Source organism: Phasianus colchicus, chromosome 31 (genome assembly GCF_987193195.1).
Source record: "Phasianus colchicus chromosome 31, bPhaCol1.hap1.1, whole genome shotgun sequence".
Classification (NCBI taxonomy): Eukaryota; Metazoa; Chordata; class Aves; order Galliformes; family Phasianidae; genus Phasianus; species Phasianus colchicus.
In genome coordinates this window covers 3,045,995-3,070,685 of record NC_143466.1, presented here as the reverse complement: position 1 = coordinate 3,070,685, position 24,691 = coordinate 3,045,995, and the positions used below count along the sequence as shown (strand labels likewise).

Genomic DNA, 24,691 nt, shown 5'->3' with positions numbered 1-24,691 from the left:
TCATCGTGATGCTGTGTCGCTGTGTGACGTTGTCACCGTGAGGCTGTGTCACTCTGTCAGTGTGTCACACTGTCACATTGTCACCATGATGCTGTGTCACATTGTCACTGTGTCACATTGTCACCATGATGCTGTGTCACATTGTGACATTGTCACGTTGTCACCATACTGCTGTGTCACTGTGTCATGTTGTGACATTGTCACATTGTCACCGTGATGCTGTGTTGCTGTGTCACTGTGTCACATGGTCACATTGTGACACGGTCACATTGTCACCGTGATGCTGTGTCACGTTGTGACATGGTCACACTGTCGCATGGTCACGTTGTCACCGTGATGCTGTGTCACGTTGTGACATTGTCACATTGTCATCGTGATGCTGTGTCGCTGTGTGACGTTGTCACCGTGAGGCTGTGTCACGTTGTGACATGGTCACATTGTCATCGTGATGCTGTGTCGCTGTGTCACATGGTCACATTGTGACATGGTCACATTGTCACTATGATGCTGTGTCACTGCATCACTGTGTCACACTGTCACATGGTCACATGGTCATGTTGTTGCATGGTCACGTTGTCACCGTGATGCTGTGTCACTCTGTCAGTGTGTCACTGCGTCACATTGTCATATTGTCACCATGATGCTGTGTCACGTTGTGACATTGTCACATTGTCACCATGATGCTGTGTCGCTGTCACTGTGTCACATGGTCACATTGTGACACGGTCACGTTGTCACCGTGATGCTGTGTCACATTGTCACTGTGTCACACTGTCACCCCAATGTCACCCCAATGTCACCCCATGCCACCCCATATCACCTCATGTCACCCCAATGTCACCCCAATGTCACCCAATGCCACCCCCCTGCTACTGTGTGTCACCCCCATGTCATCGTGTGTCACCCCAATGTCCCCCCGTATCACCTCCATGTCACCCCATATCCCCCCATATCACCCCATATCCCCCCATATCACCCCATATCACTGTTGTATCACCCCATATCACCCCATATCACCCCATATCACCCCATAGATCCCCATAGCACCCCATATCACCTTTATACCACCCCATATCATCCTCATATCACCCCATAGAACTCTGTATCACCCCATATCTCCCCCATATCACTCCATATCACCTCCCTATCACTCCATATCACCCCTATAGCACCCCATATCACCTCATATCACCCCATGTCCCCCCATATCACCCCATATCACTGTTGTATCACCCCATATCACCCCCATATCGCCCCATAGCATCCCATAGCACCCCAATCACCCTTATACCACCCCATATCGTCCTCATATCACCCCATAGAACTCTGTATCACCCCATATCCCCCCATATCACCCCATGTCCCCCCATATCACTCTGATATCACCTCATATCACCCCCATATCACCCCATATCACCCCATGTCCCCCCATATCACCCTATATCACCATTGTATCACCCCATATCACCCCCATATCACCCCTATAGCACCCCATATCACCCCGTATCATCCCATATCACCCCTATAGCACCCCATATCACCCCATATCACCCCATGTCCCCCCATATCACCCCTATAGCACCCCATATCACCCCATATCACCTCATATCACCCCCATATCACCCCATATCACCCCCATATCACCTCATATCACCTCATATCACCCCATATCACCCCATATCACCCCCATATCACCCCATATCACCCCCATATCACCTCATATCACCCCCATATCACCCCTATAGCACCTCATATCACCCCATATCACCCCCATATCACCCCTTTAGCACCCCATATCACCCCCATATCACCCTGATATCACCCCCCATCACCCCCCATCACCCCCCATCACCCCCCATCAGCCCCCCGCCGCCCCGCACTCACGCTTCCCGCTGCTCAGGCTGCGGTTGTAGCCCACGGGGCTGAAGTACTCGAAGACGAAGACGGTGACGGCCACCACGGTCAGACACATCACGAACATCATCACCCACACGGCCGGGCTGTACGGCTCTGCGGGGCGCCAGCATGGCGTCACCATCACCATCATGGCGTCACCATCACCGTCGTGGTGTCACCAACATGGCATCACCACCACCAACATGGCGTCATCATCATGGCATCACCATCACCGTCGTGGTGTCACCAACATGGCGTCACCATCACCAACATGGCGTCATCATCATGGTGTCACCATCACCAACATGGCATCACCACCACCAGCATGGCGTCACCATCACCGTCGTGGTGACACCAACATGGCGTCATCATCATGGCGTCACCATCACGGTCATGGTGTCACCACCACCAACATGGCGTCACCATCACGGTTGTGGTGTCACCATCACCAACATGGCGTCACCACCACCAACATGGCGTCACCAACATGGCGTCACCACCACCAGCATGGCGTCACCACCACCGTCGTGGTGTCACCAAAATGGCGTCACCGACATGGCGTCACCGTCACCCCAACCCCATGGTGACACCAAACCCATGGGGACAGCCCAACCTGTCACAACAGCCCCCCCCCACCCCAACCCCCCACCCCAAATTCCCAACACAGCACCCCAATCCCCCACCCCATTCTCCCCACCCCAATTCCCTAACCCCCCACCCCAAGACCCCACCCCAATCACCCCTACTCCCAACCCCCCACCCCAATTCCCCACCCACCCCAAATCCCCACCCCACCCAATCCCAAGACCCCACCCCAATTCCCCAACCCACCCCAAATCCCCACCCCAACCCAACGCCCCCCAATCCCAACCCCTCACCCCAACACCCCAAGACCCCAATCCCAACCCCGACCCCAAATCCCCCCCCCAAATCCCCCCCCCAGGCCCCCAACCCCAAATCAACACAACACCCCAACCCCCCCACCCCAAATCCCCACCCCACCCAACCCCAAACCCTCACCCCAACACCCCAACCCCCCACCCCAAGCCCCCTGCCCCAATTCCCCACCCACCCAATCCCCACCCCCCACCTCAAATCAACACAGCACCCCAACCCCCCCCAAATCCCCACCCCAACCCTCCAAGTCTCCAACTCCCCACCCCAACCCCCACCCCAAATCAACACAACCCCCCAACCCACCCCACCCCAACCCCCCAACCCAACCCCCCACCCCAACACCCCAATCCCCCCACCCCAAGCCCCCCCACCCAACCCCCCACTCCAACCCCACACCCCAAATCCCCACCCACCAAATCCCCACCCCACCCAATCCCAACCCCCCACCCCAACACCCCAATCCCCCCACCCCAATCCCCCCCACCCAACCCCCCACTCCAACCCCCCACCCCAAATCAACCCAACACCCCAAGACCCCCCAACCCAATTCCCCACCCACCAAATCCCCACCCCACCCAATCCCAACCCCCAACCCCAATCCCCCCCCCAACCCCCCCCCCACCCCAAGCCCCCCCACCCAACCCCCCACCCAACCCCCCACCCCAAATCAACCCAACCCCCACCCCAACCCCCCACCCCAACACCCCAAGACCCCCCACCCCAATTCCCCACCCACCAAATCCCCACCCCACCCAATCCCAACCCCCCACCCCAATTCCCCCCACCCAACCCCCCACTCCAACCCCGCCCCCCGCCGCCCCCTGACCCAGGAAGGCGGAAGGAGACACGGTGCCGTTGCTGCGCGCCACCATGACGCTGATGCCGGTCTCGACGAACGGCACGGAGAAGTCGATGACCTCGGAGCGCTCCTCGTTGATGGTCAGCGAGCCGATCGCCATGTCCGCGCGGCCCGACACCACCTGCGGGCGGGGCCTCAGGGGGCGGGGCGTCGGAGGGGGCGGGGCTTCGGGGACTTCGGGGCGGGGCTTATAGAGGGCGGGGCTACGGGGGCTTCAGGGGCGGGGTCGGGGGATAGGAGGGGGCGGGGCTTACAGAGGGCGGGGCTTAGGGTAATTCGAGAGGCGGGGCGTCGGAGGGGGCGGGGCTTGTAGAGGGCGTGACTTCAAGGGCGTGGCTTCGGATGGGGCGGGGCTTATAGAGGGCGGGGCTTCGGGGGCCGGGGCGTCGGAGGGGGGCGGGGCTTCGGGGACTTCGGAGCGGGGCCTCAGGGAACGGGGCGTCGGAGGGGGCGGGGCTTGTAGAGGGCGTGACTTCGGGGGCGTGGCTTCGGAGGGGGGCGGGGCTTATAGAGGGCGGGGCTTCGGGGATTACGGGAAGCGGGGCTTCGGAGGGGGGCGGGGCTTATAGAGGGCGGGGCTTCGGGGGCTTCGGGGGGCTGGGCATCAGGGGGCGGGGCTTCGGATGGGGCGGGGCTTCTAGAGGGCGGGTCTTCGAGGGCTTCGGGGGGGCGTGGCTTCGGAGGGGCGCGGGACTAATAGAGGGCGGGACTTCGGGGCGTCGGGGGCGGGGCTTCGGATGGGGGCGGGGCTAATAGAGGGCGGGGCTTCGGGGTGTCAGGGGCGGGGCTTCGGAGGGGAGCGGGGCTAATAGAGGGCGGGGCGTCGGGGGCGGGGCTTCGAGGGCGGGGCTTCGGATGGGGGCGGGGCTAATAGGGGGCGGGGCTTCGGGGCGGGGCTTCGTAGGAGGCGGGGTTTATAGAGGGCGGGGCTTCGGAGACATCGGGGGCGGGGCTTCGGATGGCGGCGGGGCTTATAGAGGGCGGGGCTTCATGGGGCGCCAGGGGGCGGGGCGTCGGGGGCCGGGCGTCAGGAGGCGGTGCTTCGGGGGGCGGGGATAGGGGGAGCTCAGCGGGGGAGGAGCAAAGAGAGGGCGGGGCTTATAGATGGCGGGGGATATAGGGGCGGGTCTAAAAGGGGGCGGGGCTTAGAGGGGGCGGGGCTTTAGAGGGCGGGGGTTAGCGGGGCATAACTTCTTTTGTGTGGGGCGTGGCTTAAGGAGGGGCGTGGCTTTTTTGTGGGGGCGTGGCTAATGTGGGGGGCGTGGTTTATGAGGGGCGGGGCTTTTGTTGGGGGCGTAGTCCGCGAGGTTCATAGCCTGTGAGGGGCGTGGCCTATTGGGGGCGTGGCCTACAGGGGCGTGGCTTTTGTAGGGGGCGTGGCCTATGAGGGGCGTGGCTTTTGTTGGGGCGTGGTCAGCGAGCTTCGTGGCCTATGGGGGGCGAGGCTTTTTGTTAGGGGCGTGGTCTGTGAGGTTCGTGACCTATGAGGGGCGTGGCCTTATGAGGGGCGTGGCCTATGAGGGGCGTGGCTTTTCGTTGGGGGCGTGGTCTGCGAGGTTCGTGGCACGTGGTGGGCGTGGCCTATTGGGGGCGTGACCTTTTCTTATGGGCATGGCCTTTTCTTAGGGGCGTGGTCTGCGAGGTTCGTGGCACGTGGTGGGCGTGGCCTATTGGGGGGCGTGACCGTTTCTTATGGGCGTGGCCTTTTCTTATGGGCGTGGTCTGTGAGGGGGCGTGGCTTGCGGGGCGGGGGGCGTGGCTTACGGACCTCCCCCACCATGCCGTTCCAGACGCCGTCGATCTTCTTGCCATGCTTGCCGTTGGTGACCAGGTAGAGGTCGTAGGTGAAAGCCACGGCGCGCGCCAGCCGCTTCAGCAGGTCGATGCAGAAACCCTTGCAGCAGCGCTTCTCAAACGGGGCTGCAGGCACTGCGCTGCTGGGGGGGGGACAGGGGGGGGGACACGGTGATGGGGGGGAGGCGGGGGGAAGGGGGGACGTGGGGGAACCAGGACATGGGGACACCAGGATTGGGGACAGGGGACATGAGGACGTGGGGACACCGGGACATGGAGACATGGGGACACTGGGACATGGGGACACAGGGATGGGGATAGAGGACATGGGGACATGGGGACACCAGGACATGGGGACATCTGGATTGCGGACAGGGGACATCGGGCCATGGGGACACCAGGACTGGGGACATGAGGACATGGAGACACAGGGGGACATGGGGACATGGGGACACCAGGACATGGAGACACGGGGGGACATGAGGGCAGTGGGACACCGGGACATGGGGACACCAGGACATGGAGACACAGGGGGACACCAGGACATGGGGATATGGGGACACTGAGACTGGGGACAGGGGACACGGGGACATGGGGACATGGGGACATGGAGACACGGGGGGACACCAGGACATGGGGACACCAGGACATGGGGATATGGGAACACTGAGACTGGGGACAGGGGTTATGGGGACATGGAGACACAGGGGGACACGGGGACATGGGGACACCAGGACATGGAGACACGGGGGGGCACGGGGGGACATGGGGACATGGGGGGACATGGGGACACCAGGACATGGGGATATGGGGACACTGAGACTGGGGACAGGGGACATGGGGACATGGGGACACCAGGACATGGAGACACGGGGGGACACGGGGACATGGGGACACAGAGGGACACCAGGACATGGAGACACAGGGGGACACGGGGACACCAGGACAACGGGGACATGGGGGGACATGGGGACATGGGGACACCAGGACATGGAGACACAGGGGGACACGGGGACACCAGGACAACGGGGACATGGGGGGACATGGGGACACGGGGATACCAGGACACGGGGACATGGGGACACCAGGACAATGGGGACATGGGGGGACATGGGGACACGGGGACACCAGGACATGGGGACATGGGGACACCAGGACAACGGGGACACGGGGGGACATGAGGGCAGTGGGACACCAGGACATGGGGGGACAGGGGGATGCCAGGGGACACGGGGACACCAGGACATGGAGGCACGGAGGGACACGGGGACACCAGGACAACGGGGACACAGAGGGACATGGGGACACGGGGACACGGGGACACGGGGACACGGGGACAGGTGGGCGCCCCCCCACCTGTCGGTGCGGTTGAGCGGCCGCCGGCACGGCACGGAGTCGCGGATGCAGGTGCCGGTGGTGGGGTCGGTGCCCTCGACGATGACAAACGGCCGCTCCTCCAACGTGGCCACCGTGAGGTGCCGGCCGTCCTCCGCCGGCTGCAGGGAGCGGCCGTAGTGCGACCACACCGGGTAGTGCATCCGCAGGGCCTGGTGCTGCCAGCTGCCCACCTGGGGGGGGGGGGGCGTTGGGGACAGGGGGGACATTGGGGGCGGTGGGGGCAATGGGGGCATTGGGGGCGATGGGGGCAATGGGGGCATTGGGGGCAATGGGGCTGGTGGGGACAGTGGGGACATTGGGGGCGGTGGGGGCAATGGGGGTGGTGGGGACAGTGGGGACATTGGGGGTGGTGGGGGCATTGGGGGCATTGGGGTGATGGGGACATTGGGGGTGATTGGGACGTTGGGGTGATGGGGGCAATGGGGGCAATGGGGGCATTGGGGTGATGGGGACGTTGGGGACATTGGGGGCGATGGGGGCAATGGGGACATTGGGGGTGATGGGGACATTGGGGACATTGGGGGCAACGGGGGCGCTGGGGTGATGGGGACATTGGGGGTGATGGGGGCATTGGGGGCATTGGGGACATTGGGGACATTGAGGGTGGTGGGGACATTGGGGGCGGTGGGGGCATTGGGGGCATTGGGGTGATGGGGACATTGGGGGTGATGGGGACGTTGGGGTGATGGGGGCAATGGGGGCAATGGGGGCATTGGGGTGATGGGGACGTTGGGGACATTGGGGGCGATGGGGGCAATGGGGGCATTGGGGGTGATGGGGACATTGGGGGCGATGGGGACATTGGGGGTGGTGGGGACAGTGGGGACATTGGGGTGATGGGGGCATTGGGGGGAATGGGGGCATTGGGGGCATTGGGGGTGATGGGGACGTTGGGGCAATAGGGGCAATGGGGGCATTGGGGGTGGTGGGGGCAATGGGGACATTGGGGGTGATGGGGGCAATGGGGGCAATGGGGACATTGGGGGCGATGGGGACGTTGGGGACATTGAGGGCAATGGGGGCAATGGGGGCATTGGGGGTGGTGGGGGCATTGGGGACATTGAGGGCAATGGGGGCAATGGGGGCAATGGGGGCATTGGGGACATTGGGGGTGGTTGGGGCAATGGGGGCACTGGGGACATTGGGGACATTGGGAGTGATGGGGGCAATGGGGGCAATGGGGACATTGGGGGTGGTGGGGACAGTGGGGACATTGGGGGGCGATGGGGACGTTGGGGACATTGGGGGCAATGGGGGCAATGGGGACATTGGGGGGTGATGGGGACATTGGGGACATTGGGGGTGATGGGGGCAATGGGGGTGTTGGGGACATTGCGGATGAGGGGGGCAATGGGGGCAATGGGGACATTGGGGACATTGGTGATGGTGCCATGGGGTGCCATGGGGTGAAACGGGGTGACATTGGGATGACATTGGGTGATGTGGGGTGCCATGGGGTGACATGGGGTGCCATGGGGTGACACTGGGTGCCATGGGGTGACCTGAGGGGCCATGGGGTGCCACGGGGTGCCATGGGGTGGCACAGGGTGGCACGGGGTGACATTGGGTGCCACGGGGTGCCACAGGGTGCCATGGGGTGATATGGAGTACCATGAGGTGGCATGGGGTGGCACTGGGTGCCATGGAGTGACACGGGGTGCCATGGGGTGACATCATTGGGGTGCCATGGAGTGCCATGGAGTGCCATGGGGTGACATTGGGTGGCATGGGGTGACACTGGGTGCCATGGGATGACATTGGGTGATGTGGGGTGGCATGGGGTGCCATGGGGTGACACTATGTGCCATGGGGTGACATTGGGATGACATTGGGTGATGTGGGGTGCCATGAGGTGGCATGGGGTGGCACTGGGTGCCATGGGGTGGCACGGGGTGACATTGGGGTGACATTGGGGTGACATTGGGGTGCCATGGGGTGACATTGGGTGACATTGGGTGGCATGGGGTGACACTGGGTGCCATGGGGTGACTTTGGGTGGCATGGGGTGGCACGGGGTGCCATGGAGTGACACTGGGTGCCATGGGGTGATATGGAGTGCCTTGAGGTGGCATGGGGTGGCACTGGGTGCCATGGAGGGCCATGGGGTGACCTTGGGTGACACTGGGTGGCATGGGGTGACACTGGGTGCCATGGGATGACATCGGGTGATGTGGGGTGCCATGAGGTGCCATGGGGTGACACTACGTGCCATGGGGTGACATTGGGGTGCCATGGAGTGCCATGGCGTGACTTTGGGTGGCATGGGGTGGCACGGGGTGCCATGGGGTGACATTGGGGTGACACTGGGTGCCGGGGGTGCCGCTCACCACCTCCCAGGAGCGCTCCTGGCTCAGCGCGATGACCACCAGCTCGGGGTCGGCCAGGTAGCCGTCAGCATTGAACGACAGGTCCTTCTGCTGCCACGTGATGTTCCGGAAGTAGCTGGGGACAGCGGGGACACGGAGGGGACGTCGGGGACATCGGGGGCAACGGGGGTGTTGGGGGCGTTGGGGGCGTTGGGGGCAATGGGGGCAATGGGGGCATTGGGGGCAATGGGGGCATTGGGAGCAATGGGGGCAATGGGGGTAATGGGGGCAATGGGGGCAATGGGGGCAAAGGGGGGGAATTGGGGGCATTGGGGGCATTGGGGACAATGGGGGCATTGGGGGCATTGGGGACAATGGGGGCAATGGGGGCAATGGGGGCAATGGGGGCATTGGGGGCAATGGGGGCATTGGGGGCAATGGGGGCAATGGGGGCAATGGGGGCATTGGGGGCAATGGGGGCAATGGGGGCATTGGGGGCAATGGGGGCAATGGGGGCATTGGGGGCAATGGGGGGAATGGGGGCAATGGGGGCAATGGGGGGAATGGGGGCAATGGGGGCAATGGGGACAATGGGGGCATTGGGGGCATTGGGGGCAATGGGGGCATCGGGGGGGTTGAGGACATTTGGGGCATTGGGGACAATGGGGGCACTGGGGGATGTTAAGGGGACATTGGGGACACTGGGGGGGCAATGAATGCCCATAAGGTGACAATAGACACCCATAGGTGACAGTGGACTCCCATAGATGACAATGGGTGCCCATAAGTGACAATAAATCCCCATGGGTGATGATGGACCCCCATAGGTGACAGTGGATGCTCCCCACGTGACAATGGACGCCCATAGGTGACAATGGACCCCCACAGGTGACGATGGACACCCATAGGTGACAGTGGACCCACATAGGTGACAGTGGACCCCCAGAGTTGACAATGCACGCCCATAGGTGACAACAAATCCCCATAAGGTGACAATGGACCTCCATAGGTGACAATGGATGCCCATAGGTGACAACAAATCCCCCCATAAGGTGACGATGGACACCCATAGGTGACAATGGACGCCCTCCCCGTGACAATGGACACCCATAGGTGACGATGGACACCCATAGGTGACAATGGATGCCCTCCATGTGACAATGGACACCCATAGGTGACAATGGACACCCATAAGGTGACAATGGACTCCCACGGGGTGACGATGGACACCCATAAGTGACAATGGATGCCCATAGGTGACAACGGACCCCATAGGTGACAATGGCCGCCCTCCATGTGACAATGGACGCCCATAGGTGACAATGGACCCCCATAGGTGGCAATGGATGCTCCCCATAGGTGACAACGGACCCCCATAGGTGACGATGGATGCCCTCCACGTGAGAATGGACACCCATAGGTGACAATGTACCCCCATAGGTGACGATGGACACCCATAGGTGACAACGGACCCCCATAGGTGACAATGGATGCCCCCCACGTGACAATGGACTCCCATAGGTGACAATGGACACCCATAGGTGACAATGGACCCCCATAGGTGACGATGGACGCCCTCCCCGTGACAATGGACTCCCATAGGTGACAATGGATGCCCTCCACGTGACAATGGATGCCCTCCACGTGACAATGGACACCCATAGGTGACAATGGATGCCCTCCACGTGACAATGGACACCCATAGGTGACAATGGATGCCCTGCATGTGACAATGGACCCCCATAGGTGACGATGGACGCCCTCCACGTGACAATGGACACCCATATGTGACAATGGACCCCCATAGGTGACAACGGACACCCATAGGTGACAATGTACCCCCACAGGTGATGATGGACACCCATAGGTGACAATGGACGCCCTCCACATGACAATGGATGCCCATAGGTGACAACGGACCCCCATAGGTGACGATGGACACCCATAGGTGACAATGGATGCCCATAGGTGACAACGGACCCCCATAGGTGACAATGGATGCCCTCCACGTGACAATGGACCCCCATAGGTGACAATGGACACCCATAGGTGACAATGGATGCCCTCCACGTGACAGTGGACACCCATAGGTGACAACGGACCCCCATAGGTGACGATGGACCCCCATAGGTGACGATGGACACCCATAGGTGACGATGGATGCCCTCCACGTGACAGTGGATACCCATAGGTGACAACGGACCCCCATAGGTGACAATGTACCCCCACAGGTGATGATGGACACCCATAGGTGACAACGGACCCCCATAGGTGACGATGGATGCCCTCCACGTGACAATGGATACCCATAAGTGACAGTGGACCCCCATAGGTGACAATGTACCCCCACAGGTGATGATGGACGCCCTCCACGTGACAATGGACGCCCATAGGTGACAACGGACCCCCACAGGTGACGATGGACACCCATAGGTGACAGTGGACCCCCATAGGTGACAATGTACCCCCATAGGTGACAATGGACACCCATAGGCGATGATGGACGCCCTCCCCGTGACAATGGACACCCATAGGTGACAATGGATGCCCTCCACGTGACAATGGACACCCACAGGTGACGATGGACACCCATAGGTGACAGTGGACCCCCATAGGTGACAATGGACACCCATAGGTGACGATGGATGCCCTCCACGTGACAATGGATGCCCATAGGTGACAACGGACCCCCATAGGTGACAATGGATGCCCTCCACGTGACAATGGACCCCCATAGGTGACAATGGACACCCATAGGTGACAATGGATGCCCTCCACGTGACAGTGGACACCCATAGGTGACAACGGACCCCCATAGGTGACGATGGACCCCCATAGGTGACGATGGACACCCATAGGTGACGATGGATGCCCTCCACGTGACAGTGGATACCCATAGGTGACAACGGACCCCCATAGGTGACAATGTACCCCCACAGGTGATGATGGACACCCATAGGTGACAATGGACACCCATAGTTGACAACGGACCCCCATAGGTGACAATGTACCCCCACAGGTGACGATGGACACCCATAGGTGACAACGGACCCCCATAGGTGACGATGGATGCCCTCCACGTGACAATGGATACCCATAAGTGACAGTGGACCCCCATAGGTGACAATGTACCCCCACAGGTGATGATGGACACCCATAGGTGACAATGGACACCCATAGTTGACAACGGACCCCCATAGGTGACAATGTACCCCCACAGGTGACGATGGACACCCATAGGTGACAACGGACCCCCATAGGTGACGATGGATGCCCTCCACGTGACAATGGATACCCATAAGTGACAGTGGACCCCCATAGGTGACAATGTACCCCCACAGGTGATGATGGACGCCCTCCACGTGACAATGGACGCCCATAGGTGACAACGGACCCCCACAGGTGACGATGGACACCCATAGGTGACAGTGGACCCCCATAGGTGACAATGTACCCCCACAGGTGATGATGGATGCCCTCCACGTGACAATGGACGCCCATAGGTGACAACGGACCCCCACAGGTGACGATGGACACCCATAGGTGACAGTGGACCCCCATAGGTGACAATGTACCCCCATAGGTGACAATGGACACCCATAGGCGACGATGGACGCCCTCCCCGTGACAATGGACACCCATAGGTGACAATGGATGCCCTCCACGTGACAATGGACACCCACAGGTGACGATGGACACCCATAGGTGACAGTGGACCCCCACAGGTGACGATGGACGCCGTACGTGTGACAACGGACCCCCCCACTCACCGGTGCAGCCCCCCCCCCGCGCTCCTCCTCCTCTCCCTGCAGTCCCCCCCTCTGTCCGTCTCCCCTCCGTCTCCGTCCCCGCCGCGGCCCCTCTCCCTCCTCATGGCTTCGGTCCCTTCCGCCACCACGGCCAGCCCGGCTCTCAGCCGCTGTCCCAGCGCGTCCCTCCACGCCGCCGCCAGCACCGCGAACAACCCGACCGGGGCGTCTTCCGTCACCGGCGTCCCGTCCGTCCCCAATCCGGCACCCACGGAGAACCAGACGTAACCCGGTCCGGCCAAACCGGCGGCTCGAGCGGCTTTAAAAACCCTTTGGATCTCATCGGCGGAGCAATAAAGCAACCGCACCCTCGCCGTCACCTCCCTCAAACGGCGCTGCAGTTGGGTCCCGTCCGGATCGTCGGCGTTGGGATCCACCGTCGTGACACCGCGATGCTCCCAGCCGATGAAGCTGCCGTCCGTCAGCGCGTCCACGGCCGCCGTGAAGTGGCGGCGACCCGGGCGCAGGGTGGTGACCACCGAGAACGTGGTCCAGTCGTATTCCTCCAGCACCTCGAAGATAACGCGCAGCTGCTGCTCCGTGGAGGAGCCCAGCTGGAGGAAGGTGGAACCCGGCTCCTGGGGGGGGGGGATGAATGGGGGGGTGGAATTGGGGACGTGGGGGTGGAGGGGTGGGGTGGGGGTGGGGGTGGAGGTGGGGATGGGGATGGTGGAGATGATGGAGATGTGGGGATGGGATGGGGATGGGGATGGGATGGGGATGGAGATGGGGATGGGATGGAGATGATGGAGATGGGGATGGGGATGGGGATGGGGATGGAGATGGAGATGATGGAGATGATGGAGATGTGGGGATGGAGATGATGGAGATGATGGAGATGATGGAGATGTGGGGATGGAGATGATGGAGATGATGGAGATGATGGAGATGATGGAGATGTGGGGATGGGGATGGAGATGGGGATGGGATGGAGATGATGGGGATGGGGATGGGGATGGAGATGGGATGGAGATGATGGGGATGGAGATGGAGATGGGGATGGGATGGAGATGGGGGTGGAGATGTGGGGATGGAGATGGGGATGGGATGGAGATGGGATGGAGATGGGGGTGGGGATGGGGATGGGGATGGAGATGGGGATGGGATGGGGATGATGGAGATGGGGGTGGAGATGTGGGGATGGAGATGGGGATGGGGATGGGGATGGGGATGGAGATGATGGAGATGTGGGGATGGGGATGGAGATGGGATGGAGATGGGGATGGGATGGAGATGATGGAGATTGGGATGGAGATGTGGGGGTGGAGATGGGGATGGGGATGGAGATGATGGAGATGTGGGGATGGAGATGATGGAGATGGGGATGGAGATGGGGGTGGAGATGGGGGTGGAGATGTGGGAATGGAGATGGGGATGGGGATGGGATGGAGATGGGATGGGGATGGGATGCAATGGGGATGCAGATGATGGAGATGGGGATGGAGATGGGATGGAGATGGGATGGAGATGGGATGGAGATGTGGGGATGCAGATGATGGGGGTGGGGATGGAGATGTGGGGGTGGAGATGGTGATGAGGATGGGATGGAGATGGGATGGAGATGGGGATGGGGATGGGGATGGGGATGGGATGGGGATGGAGATGGGATGGAGATGGGGATGGGGATGGGATGGGGATGGGGATGGGGATGGGGATGGGGATGGGGATGGGATGGAGATGGGGATGGGGGTGGAGATGGAGATGGGGGTGGAGATGATGGAGATGTGGGGATGGAGATGATGGAGATGGGGATGGAGATGGGGGTGGAGATGGGGGTGGAGATGTGGGGATGGAGATGGGGATGGGGATGGGATGGAGATGGGATGGGGATGGGATGCAATGGGGATGCAGATGATGGAGATGGGGATGGAGATGGGATGGAGATGGGATGGAGATGGGATGGGATGGAGATCATGGAGATGGGGATGGAGATGTGGGGATGGAGATGGGGATGGAGATGGGATGGGGATGGGGATGGAGATGGGATGGAGATGGGGATGGGATGGGGATGGGATGGGGATGGGGATGGGGATGGGGATGGGGATGGGGATGGGGATGGGGATGGGGATGGGATGGGGATGGGATGGGGATGGGGATGGGATGGGGATGGGATGGAGATGGGATGGGGATGGGGATGGAGATGGGGATGGAGATGGAGATGGGGATGGGGATGGGGATGGAGATGGGATGGAGATGATGGAGATGGGGGGATGGAGATGGGGATGGAGATGGAGATGGGGATGGGGATGGAGATGGAGATGGGATGGAGATGATGGAGATGGGGGGATGGAGATGGGGATGGGGGTGTGGAGATGGGTGTGGAGATGGGGGGGTGGAGATGGGGTGGAGATGGAGATGGGGATGTGGGGATGGAGATGGGGAGGGGAGATGGGGGATGGAGGTGGAGATGTGGGGATGGAGATAAGGAGGGTGGAGATGTGGGGGCAGAGATGGGGATGTGAGGACCTCGGGTGCCCCCACATCTACGTCCCACCCATGGCTTCCCCCACCCCCCACCCCCACCCACGGGTGCCAACACCCCCTTCCACCCATCTCCCCACCTTCGGTGCCACCACCACCCCCTCCACATCCCACCCACGGCTTCCCCCACCCCCCCACCCCCACCCACGGGTGCTGCCACCCCCTCCACCCATCGCCCCACCCTCAGTGCCCCCACCACCCCCTCCACATCCCACCCATGGGTGCCACCCTCATCTCCCCTTCGGTGCCAGCACCTCCACCTCCCACCCATGGCTGCCCCCACCACCCCCACCTCCCCACTTTCGGTACCCCCACCACATCCCCACCCATAGGTGCCCCCACCACCCCCCTCCACCTCCCACCCACGGCTTCCCCCACCCACGGGTGCCACCACCCCCTTCCACCCGTCTCCCCACCTTTGGTGCCACCACCACCCCCTCCACATCCCTTCCATGGGTGCCCCCACCACCTCCCCACCCATAGGTGCCCCCACCACCCCTTCCACCTCCCACCCATGGCTGCCCTCACCACCACCTCCCACCCACAGCTTCCCACACCCCCCACCCACGGGTGCCACCACCCCCTTCCACCCATCTCCCCACCTTCAGTGCCCCCACCACCCCCTCCACATCCCTTCCATGGGTGCCCCCACCACCACCTCCCCTCCATGGGTGCCCCCACCACATCCCCACCCATAGGTGCCCCCACCACCCCCTCCACCTCCCCACCCATGGGTGCCCCCACCACCCCACCCCACCTCCCTACCTTTGGTGCCACCACCACCCCCTCCACATCCCCACCCATGGGTGCCACCCTCATCTCCCCTTCGGTGCCAGCACCTCCACCTCCCACCCATGGCTGCCCCCACCACCCCCTCCACCTCCCACCCACAGCTTCCCCCACTCCCTCCCACCCCCACCCACGGGTGCCGCCACCCCCTCCACCCATCTCCCCACCTTCGGTGCCACCACCACCCCCTCCACATCCCTTCCATGGGTGCCCCCACCACCTCCCCACCCATAGGTGCCCCCACCACCCCCTCCACATCCCACCCATGGCTTCCCCCACCCACGGGTGCCACCACCCCCTTCCACCCATCTCCCCACCTTCAGTGCCCCCTCCACCCCCTCCACATCCCTTCCATGGGTGCCCCCACCACCACCTCCCCTCCATGGGTGCCCCCACCACATCCCCACCCATAGGTGCCCCCACCACCCCCTCCACCTCCCCACCCATGGGTGCCCCCACCACCCCACCCCACCTCCCTACCTTTGGTGCCACCACCTCCCCCTCCACATCCCACCCATGGGTGCCACCCTCATCTCCCCTTCGGTGCCAGCACCTCCACCTCTCACCCATGGCTGCCCCCACCACCCCCACCTCCCCACTTTCGGTACCCCCACCACATCCCCACCCATAGGTGCCCCCACCACCCCCCTCCACCTCCCACCCACGGCTTCCCCCACCCACGGGTGCCACCACCCCCTTCCACCCATCTCCCCACCTGCGGTGCCCCCCCCACCCCCTCCACATCCCACCCATAGGTGCCCCCACCCCCCCCTCCACCTCCACCCACAGCTTCCCCCACTCCCCCCCACACCCCCCACCCACGGGTGCCGCCACCCCTTCCACCCATCTCCCCACCTGTGGTGCCCCCACCACCCCCTCCACATCCCACCCATGGGTGCCACCCTCATCTCCCCTTCGGTGCCAGCACCTCCACCTCCCACCCATGGCTGCCCCCACCCCTCCCACCCCCACCCACGGGTGCCGCCACCCCCTTCCACCCATCACCCCACCTTCGGCGCCAGCACCACGGCGGCCCCCCCGCTGACCCCCACGATGGGCACGGCCGCCTGCGCCGACACGAAATCCAGGATCTGCGCCACGGCTTCGGCGCCGGCGCTGTCCTCGAAAACGACGCCGTGGAGCCGTAAGGAGGACAGCAGGTCGCACAGCCTCACCAAGAGGCTCCTCGGGTCTCCTTCCTCCATGGCCAACGGCACCGCCGTCACCCCGGCCGGTAACGGGTGGCCCAGGAGATCCGGCGGCACCGCGGCGCCGCGAAGCACCAACGCCACGTTCAGGGGTCGTCTGGGTTCCGGGAACGGGCCGGCGCACGACAGGGCCAACGTCACCAACAGCGGGCACAGCCGCGCCGCGCGGCCTGCGCTCATGGCACCGCCGGCACCGCCGCCTGCGGGGATGGGGGGGGGGTCGGCGGCACACGGTGGCATCCGGTGGCACCCAATGGCAGCCAGTGGCAGCCAGTGGCACCCAATGGCACCTGGGGTCTACCAGTGGCACCCAATGGCAGCCAGTGGCAACCAATGGCACCTGGGGTCTACCAGTGGCACCCAATGGCAGCCAGTGGCACCCAATGGCAGCCAGTGGCACCCAATGGCACCTGGGGTCTACCAGTGGCACCCAATGGCAGCCAGTGGCACCCAATGATAGCCAAGGGCACCCAATGGCACCTGGGGTCTACCAGTGGCACCCAATGGCACCCAATGGCAGCCAGTGGCAACCAATGGCACCTGAGATCAACCAATGGCAGCCAAGGGCACCCGGGGTCAACCAATGGCACCTGGGGTCTACCAGTGGCACCCAATGGCAGCCAGTGGCAGCCAGTGGCAACCAATGGCACCCGGGGTCAACCGATGGCACCCAATGGGACCCAATGGCAACCAATGACAGCCAAGGGCACCCAATGGCAGCCAGTGGCACCCAATGGCACCTGGGGTCTACCAGTGGCACCCAATGGCAGCCAGTGGCAGCCAGTGGCACCTGGGTTCTACCCGTAGCACCCAATGGCAGCCAGTGGCAACCAATGGCACCTGGGGTCTACCAGTGGCACCCAATGGCAGCCAGTGGCAGCCAGTGGCACCTGGGTTCTACCCGTAGCACCCAATGGCAGCCAGTGGCACCTAATGACAGCCAAGGGCACCCAATGGCAACCAATGACAGCCAAGGGCACCCAGTGGCACCTGGGGTCAACCAATGGCACCTGGGGTCTACCAGTGGCACCCAATGGCACCCAATGGCACCCAATGATAGCCAAGGGCACCCAATGGCACCTGGGGTCTACCAGTGGCACCCAAGGGCACCCAATGACAGCCAATGTCAGCCAAGGGCACCCAATGGCAGCCAATGGCACCCAATGGCAGCCAATGGCAACCAATGACAGCCAAGGGCACCCAATGGCAGCCAATGACAGCCAATGGCACCCAGTGGCACCTGGGGTCAACCAATGGCACCTGGGGTCTACCCATAGCACTCAATGGCAGCCAGTGGCACCCAATGATAGCCAAGGGCAGCCAATGGCACCTGGGGTCTACCAGTGGCACCCAATGGCAGCCAATGGCAGCCAATGGCAGCCAGTGGCAACCAATGGCACCTGGGGTCTACCAGTGGCACCCAATGGCAGCCAATGAGCACCTGGGGTCAACCAATGGCACCCAATGGCACCCAGGCTCAACCAATGGCACCTGGGGTCTACCAGTGGCAGCCAATGGCAGCCAATGGCACCCAATGGCAGCCAATAGCACCCAATGGCAGCCAGTGGCAACCAGTGGCACCTGGGGTCTACCAGTGGCACCCAATGGCAGCCAATGGCACCAATGGCAGCCAGTGGCACCCAATGGCACCCAATGGCAGCCAGTGGCAACCAATGGCAGCCAATGGCACCAATGGCAGCCAGTGGCACCCAATGGCACCCAATGGCAGCCAGTGGCAACCAATGGCACCTGGGGTCTACCAGTGGCACCCAATGGCACCCAATGGCAGCCAGTGGCAACCAATGGCAGCCAATGGCAGCCAATGGCAGCCAGTGGCAACCAATGGCACCTGGGGTCTACCAGTGGCACCCAATGGCAGCCAATGGCACCCAATGGCACCCAGGGTCAACCAATGGCACCTGGGGTCTACCAGTGGCACCCAATGGCAGCCAGTGGCACCCAATGACAGCCAAGGGCACCCAATGGCAGCCAATGGCAGCCAATGGCACCCAGTGGCATCTGGGGTCAACCAATGGCACCTGGGGTCTACCAGTAGCACCCAATGGCAGCCAATGGCACCCAATGACAGCCAAGGGCACCCAATGGCACCCATTGGCACCTGGGGTCTACCAGTGGCACCCAATGGCAACCAATGGCACCTGGGGTCAACCAGTGGCACCCAATGGCATCTTAATGCCACCCAATGGCACCCAATGGCACCTGGGGTCTACCAGTGGCAGCCAATGGCACCCAATGGCACCTGGGGCCAACCAATGGCACCCAATGGCAGCCAAGGGCACCCAATGGCACCCAATGGCACCTGGGGTCTACCAGTGGCACCCAATGGCAACCAATGGCACCTGGGGCCAACCAATGGCACCCAATGGCAGCCAAGGGCACCCAATGGCAACCAATGGCAGCCAATGACAGCCAAGGGCACCCAATGGCATCCAATGGCACCTGGGGTCAACCAATGGCACCCAATGGCAGCCAAGGGGCAGCCAATGACACCCAGGGTCAACCAATGGCACCCAATGGCACCCAATGGAATCCAAGGGCAGCCAAGGGCAGTCAATGGCACCCAGTGGCACTCAGTGGCACCCAGTGGCAGCTGAAGTCAACCAGTGGCACCCAGTGACATCTTAATGCTACCCAATGGCACCCAATGGCACCCAATGGCACCCGATTGCACCTGATAGCACCCATAGCCTCATCCCATAGCATCACCCCATAGTGCTGCCCCATAGCCTCACCCCATAGCCTCACCCCATAGCTTCACCCCACAGCTTCACCGCATACAATCACCCCATGGCACCACCCCATAGCATCACCCCATAGCGCTGCCCCATAGCATCACCCCACCCCATAACACCCCACAGCCCCCTCATAGCACCCCACACCCCCCCCACAGCACCCCACACCCCACCCTATAGCGTCTCACCCCACAGCACCCCACACCCCACCCCACAGCACCCCACAGCCCCCCCATAGCACCCCACACCCCCCCCACAGCACCCCACACCCCACCCTATAGCGTCTCACCCCACAGCACCCCACAGCCCCTATAGCACCCCACACCCCACCCCACACCACCCCACACCCCACCCTATAGCGTCTCACCCCACAGCACCCCACACCACACCCCACAGCACCCCACAGCCCCCCCATAGCACCCCACACCACACCCTATAGCATCTCACCCCACAGCACCCCACACCCCACCCCACAGCACCCCACAGCACCCCACAGCCCCCCCTATAGCACCCCACACCCCACCCCACCCCACACCCCACCCCACAGCACCATACATCCCCCCCTATAGCACCCCACACCCCACCCCACAGCACCCCACACCCCACCCTATAGCATCTCACCCCACAGCACCCCACAGCCCCACCCCACAGCACCCTACATCCCCCCCTATAGCACCCCACACCCCACCCCACACCCCACTCCACAGCACCCTACATCCCCCCCTATAGCACCCCACACCCCACCCCACAGCACCCCACAGCCCCCCCTATAGCACCCCATACCCCACCCCATCCCCCACCCTATAGCGTCTCACCCCACCCCCCACCCCACAGCACCCCACACCCCACCCCATAGCACCCTACATCCTCCCTATAGCACCCCACACCCCACCCCACAGCACCCCACAGCCCCCCCTATAGCACCCCATACCCCACCCCACCCCCCACCCCACAGCACCCCACCCTATAGCGTCCCACCCCCCACCCCCCATACCTGTGTGCAGCTCCGCTCTCGGGGGCTCCGCCTCATCGCGGCTGTGGGGGGGCAGATTGGGGTGGGGTGGGGGGGGCAGTTGTGGGGCAGAGCTGTGGGGTGCGTGGGGGGGGAAGGGCAAAGGGCTGCGACCCCAAAGGGCCCCAAAAGTCAGAGCCCCCTCCCCCCCGTGTCCCCAATGTCCCCACTGCCCCCCATGCCCCCTACACCCCCCCATTGCCCCCCACATCCCCTCCATCCCCCATTGCCCCCCATTGCCCCCCATGTCCCCCATTGCCCCCCACATCTCCCATGACCCCCCCACATCCCCATTGCCCCCCATTGCCCCCCTCACCCTCCACATCTCCCATAACCCCCCCACATCCCCCATTGCCCCCCATGTCCCCCATTGCCCCCCATATCCCTCCCATCCCCCATTGCCCTCCATACCCCCCCAAATCCCCCATGCCCCCCCCACGTCCCCCCATCCCCCATTGCCCTCCATACCCCCCCAAATCCACCATGCCCCCCCACATCCCCCCATCCCCCATTGCCCCCAGTGTCCCCCCATAGCCCCCCCATCCCCCATTGCTCCCCATCTCCCCCCCATCTTCCCATAGCCCCCATATCCCCTATTGCCCCCCATATCCCCCTCATCCCCCACCTCCCCCGTGTCCCCCCATATCCCCTCCATCCCCCACTGCCCATCACTGCCCCCCCATCTCCCCCATAGCCCCCATATCCTCTATTGCCCCCATGCCCCCCCATCCCCTCCATCCCCCATTGCCCCCCCATCTCCCCCATATCCCCCATATCCCCTATTGCCCCCCATATCCCCCCTCATCCCCACCCCCCCCCGTGTCCCCCCATATCCCCTCCATCCCCTACGGCCCCCCATCCCCTATACCCCACATCCCCCATATCCCTAATTGCCCCCCATATCCCCCATCCCCTCCATCGCCCATTGTCCCCCATTGCCCCCCATTGCCCCCCCCATATCCCCCTCATCCCCCACCCTCCCCGTGTCCCCCCATATCCCCTCCATCCCCCATTGCCCCCCATTCCGCCCCCCATTTCCCATAGCCCCCCATATCCCCCATTGTCCCCACATCCCCCACTGCCCCCTATGTCCCCCCCATCCCCCACACCCCCCATTGCTCCCACATCCCCCATTGCCCCCCATGTCCCCCCATCCCCTCCATCCGCCGTTGCCCCCCATCTCCCCCCATCTCCCATAGCCCCCCCATCCCCCATTGCCCCCCATTGCCCCCCATTGCCCCCCATTGCCCCCCATCTCCCATTGCCCCCCCATCCCCCATTGCCCCCCATTGCCCCCCATCTCCCCCCATCTCCCATAGCCCCCCCCATCCCCCATTGCCCCCCATTGCCCCCCATTGCCCCCCATCTCCCCCCATCTCCCCCCATCTCCCCCGCATCTCCCATTGCCCCCCATTGCCCCCCATCTCCCCCCATCTCCCCCCATCTCCCCCCCATCCCCCATTGCCCCCCATCTCCCCCCATCTCCCCCCCATCTCCCATTGCCCCCTATCTCCCCCCATCTCCCATAGCCCCCCCATCCCCCATTGCCCCCCATTGCCCCCTATCTCCCCCCATCTCCCATAGGCCCCCCCATCCCCCATTGCCCCCCATTGCCCCCCATCTCCCATTGCTCCCCCCATCCCCCATTGACCCCCATTGCCCCCCATCTCCCCCCATCTCCCATAGCCCCCCCCATCCCCCATTGCCCCCCATTGCCCCCCATCTCCCCCCATCTCCCATAGCCCCCCCCATCCCCCATTGCCCCCCATCTCCCCCCATCCCCCATTGCCCCCCATTGCCCCCCATCTCCCCCCATCTCCCATAGCCCCCCCCATCCCCCATTGCCCCCCATCTCCCCCCATCCCCCATTGCCCCCCATTGCCCCCCATCTCCCCCCCATCTCCCCCCCATCTCCCATTGCCCCTCATTGCCCCCCATCTCCCCCCCATCCTCTCTCCCCCCCCCTCCGCCGCCGCCGCCGCCGCGGCTGTGCGCTGAATGTTAATGGGACTCTGCAGCAGCGCTGCCCCACAGCAGCGCCCGGGGAAGGGAGGGGGGGGGGCGCCGTAATTCGGGGCCATTCCTGAGGATTTGGGGATCATTTCGAAGGGGGGGGGGTTGGGGTTGGATAGGGGGTCGTGGGGGGGGGAATTTGGGGGGGGTCCTTCTACTTTTTTTTTTTTTTTTTGGCTGTTTTTGAGGCTGTCGGGGGGGGCGTTGATTTTGGGGCCGTTTTTTGGGGGGCCACCAAAGCGGGGGGGGGAGCAGAGGGGGGGGGAAAGGCGGCGTGGGGTCATTTGGGGCCGTTTGGGGGACTCACCTCCTCCCGCGCCCCTCTGCAGAGCGGACGTCTGGCCACGCCCCCTCCCTCAGACCACGCCCATTTGCTTCACTTTAACCACGCCCCCTTCTTCTGGCCACGCCCATCGCATCGAGCAGGCAGCCCAGACCACGCCCCCTTGGACAGGCCACGCCCCCGCCTCCGTCACACCACGCCCGTTTACGTCACTTTAGCCCCTCCCACTCTTCCAGGCCACGCCCTCCGTGCCGCACATGTTTACCGCTCTAACCACGCCCCTTCCACCAGGCCACGCCCCTTTTCCAACAGACCGCGCCCGTGTGTTTACACGTGGCCACGCCCCCCCTTCAGGCCACGCCCCCACCCGGCACCCCAATGCGCTCGGGTGTGTCCCCAAATGGGGCGTGGCTTCAAAAGGGGGCGTGGCCTGGAAGGGGCGTGGCTTCAAATGGGGGCGTGGCCAACGGCCCATTAGCTCCGCTCCCCCCCTCAATGTGTGGGGCAACGCCGGAACTCCTCTATGGGGGGACTTGTGGGGCAGCTGTGGGGCAGGATCCCCATTTGGGGGGCACTTACGAGGCCCAGCACATCACACTATGGGGCACTTATGGGGCTGAGGTGGGCACTTATGGGGCACAACACCCCAAATGGGGCACTTATGGGGCTAGGTGACACGCGGCGGGGCACTTATGGGGCAGGAAGAACCGTTTGGTGGCACTTATGGGGCCCCACATAGAGCCCCACAGAGCCCCACTGAGGCACTATTGCGCCCCATAACCCCTACTGCGCCCCACAGAACTCCATTGACCCCCCCCCCGTGCCCCACAGAAACCCCACTGAGACCCACAGACCCCATAGAGCCCCACTGAGGGCCCACAGAGCCCCATAGAATCCCACTGATCCCCAAAGAACCCCATAGAACCACACTGAGAACCCATAGAACCCCATAGAGCCCCCATAGAACCCCATAGAGCCCCACAGAGCCCCACTGAGACCCCACAGAGCCCCACAGAACCCCATTGAGACCCGTAGAATCCCATAGAATCTGAGACCCCACTGAGCCCCATAGAGCCCCACTGAGACCCATAGAGACCTCACAGAACCCTATAAAGACCCCATCGAACCCCATAGAACCCCACTGAGACCCAGAGAACCCCATAAAGCCCCACAGAACCCCACAGAACCCAAAG

General features: G+C 63.1%; 1 protein-coding gene across 1 annotated transcript in view; it reads right to left on the bottom strand.

Annotated features, from left to right (window-relative positions):
• LOC116240354 (glutamate receptor ionotropic, NMDA 2D-like) overlaps window positions 1-23,618 on the bottom strand; it is a 39,333-nt gene extending 15,715 nt beyond the window's left edge. The window contains exons 1-9 of the mRNA XM_090127549.1: window positions 23,523-23,618; window positions 21,185-21,225; window positions 17,240-17,637; window positions 12,921-13,537; window positions 9,172-9,286; window positions 6,803-7,014; window positions 5,421-5,589; window positions 3,620-3,773; window positions 1,885-2,010 (exon numbers count right to left, since the gene is read on the bottom strand). Of these exons, the coding sequence (XP_089983675.1) occupies window positions 1,885-2,010; window positions 3,620-3,773; window positions 5,421-5,589; window positions 6,803-7,014; window positions 9,172-9,286; window positions 12,921-13,537; window positions 17,240-17,617 (1,771 nt within the window). The 5' untranslated portion in view covers window positions 17,618-17,637; window positions 21,185-21,225; window positions 23,523-23,618. The remainder of the gene's footprint in view (window positions 1-1,884; window positions 2,011-3,619; window positions 3,774-5,420; window positions 5,590-6,802; window positions 7,015-9,171; window positions 9,287-12,920; window positions 13,538-17,239; window positions 17,638-21,184; window positions 21,226-23,522) is intronic.
• Between the last annotated feature and the right edge of the window lie 1,073 nt (window positions 23,619-24,691).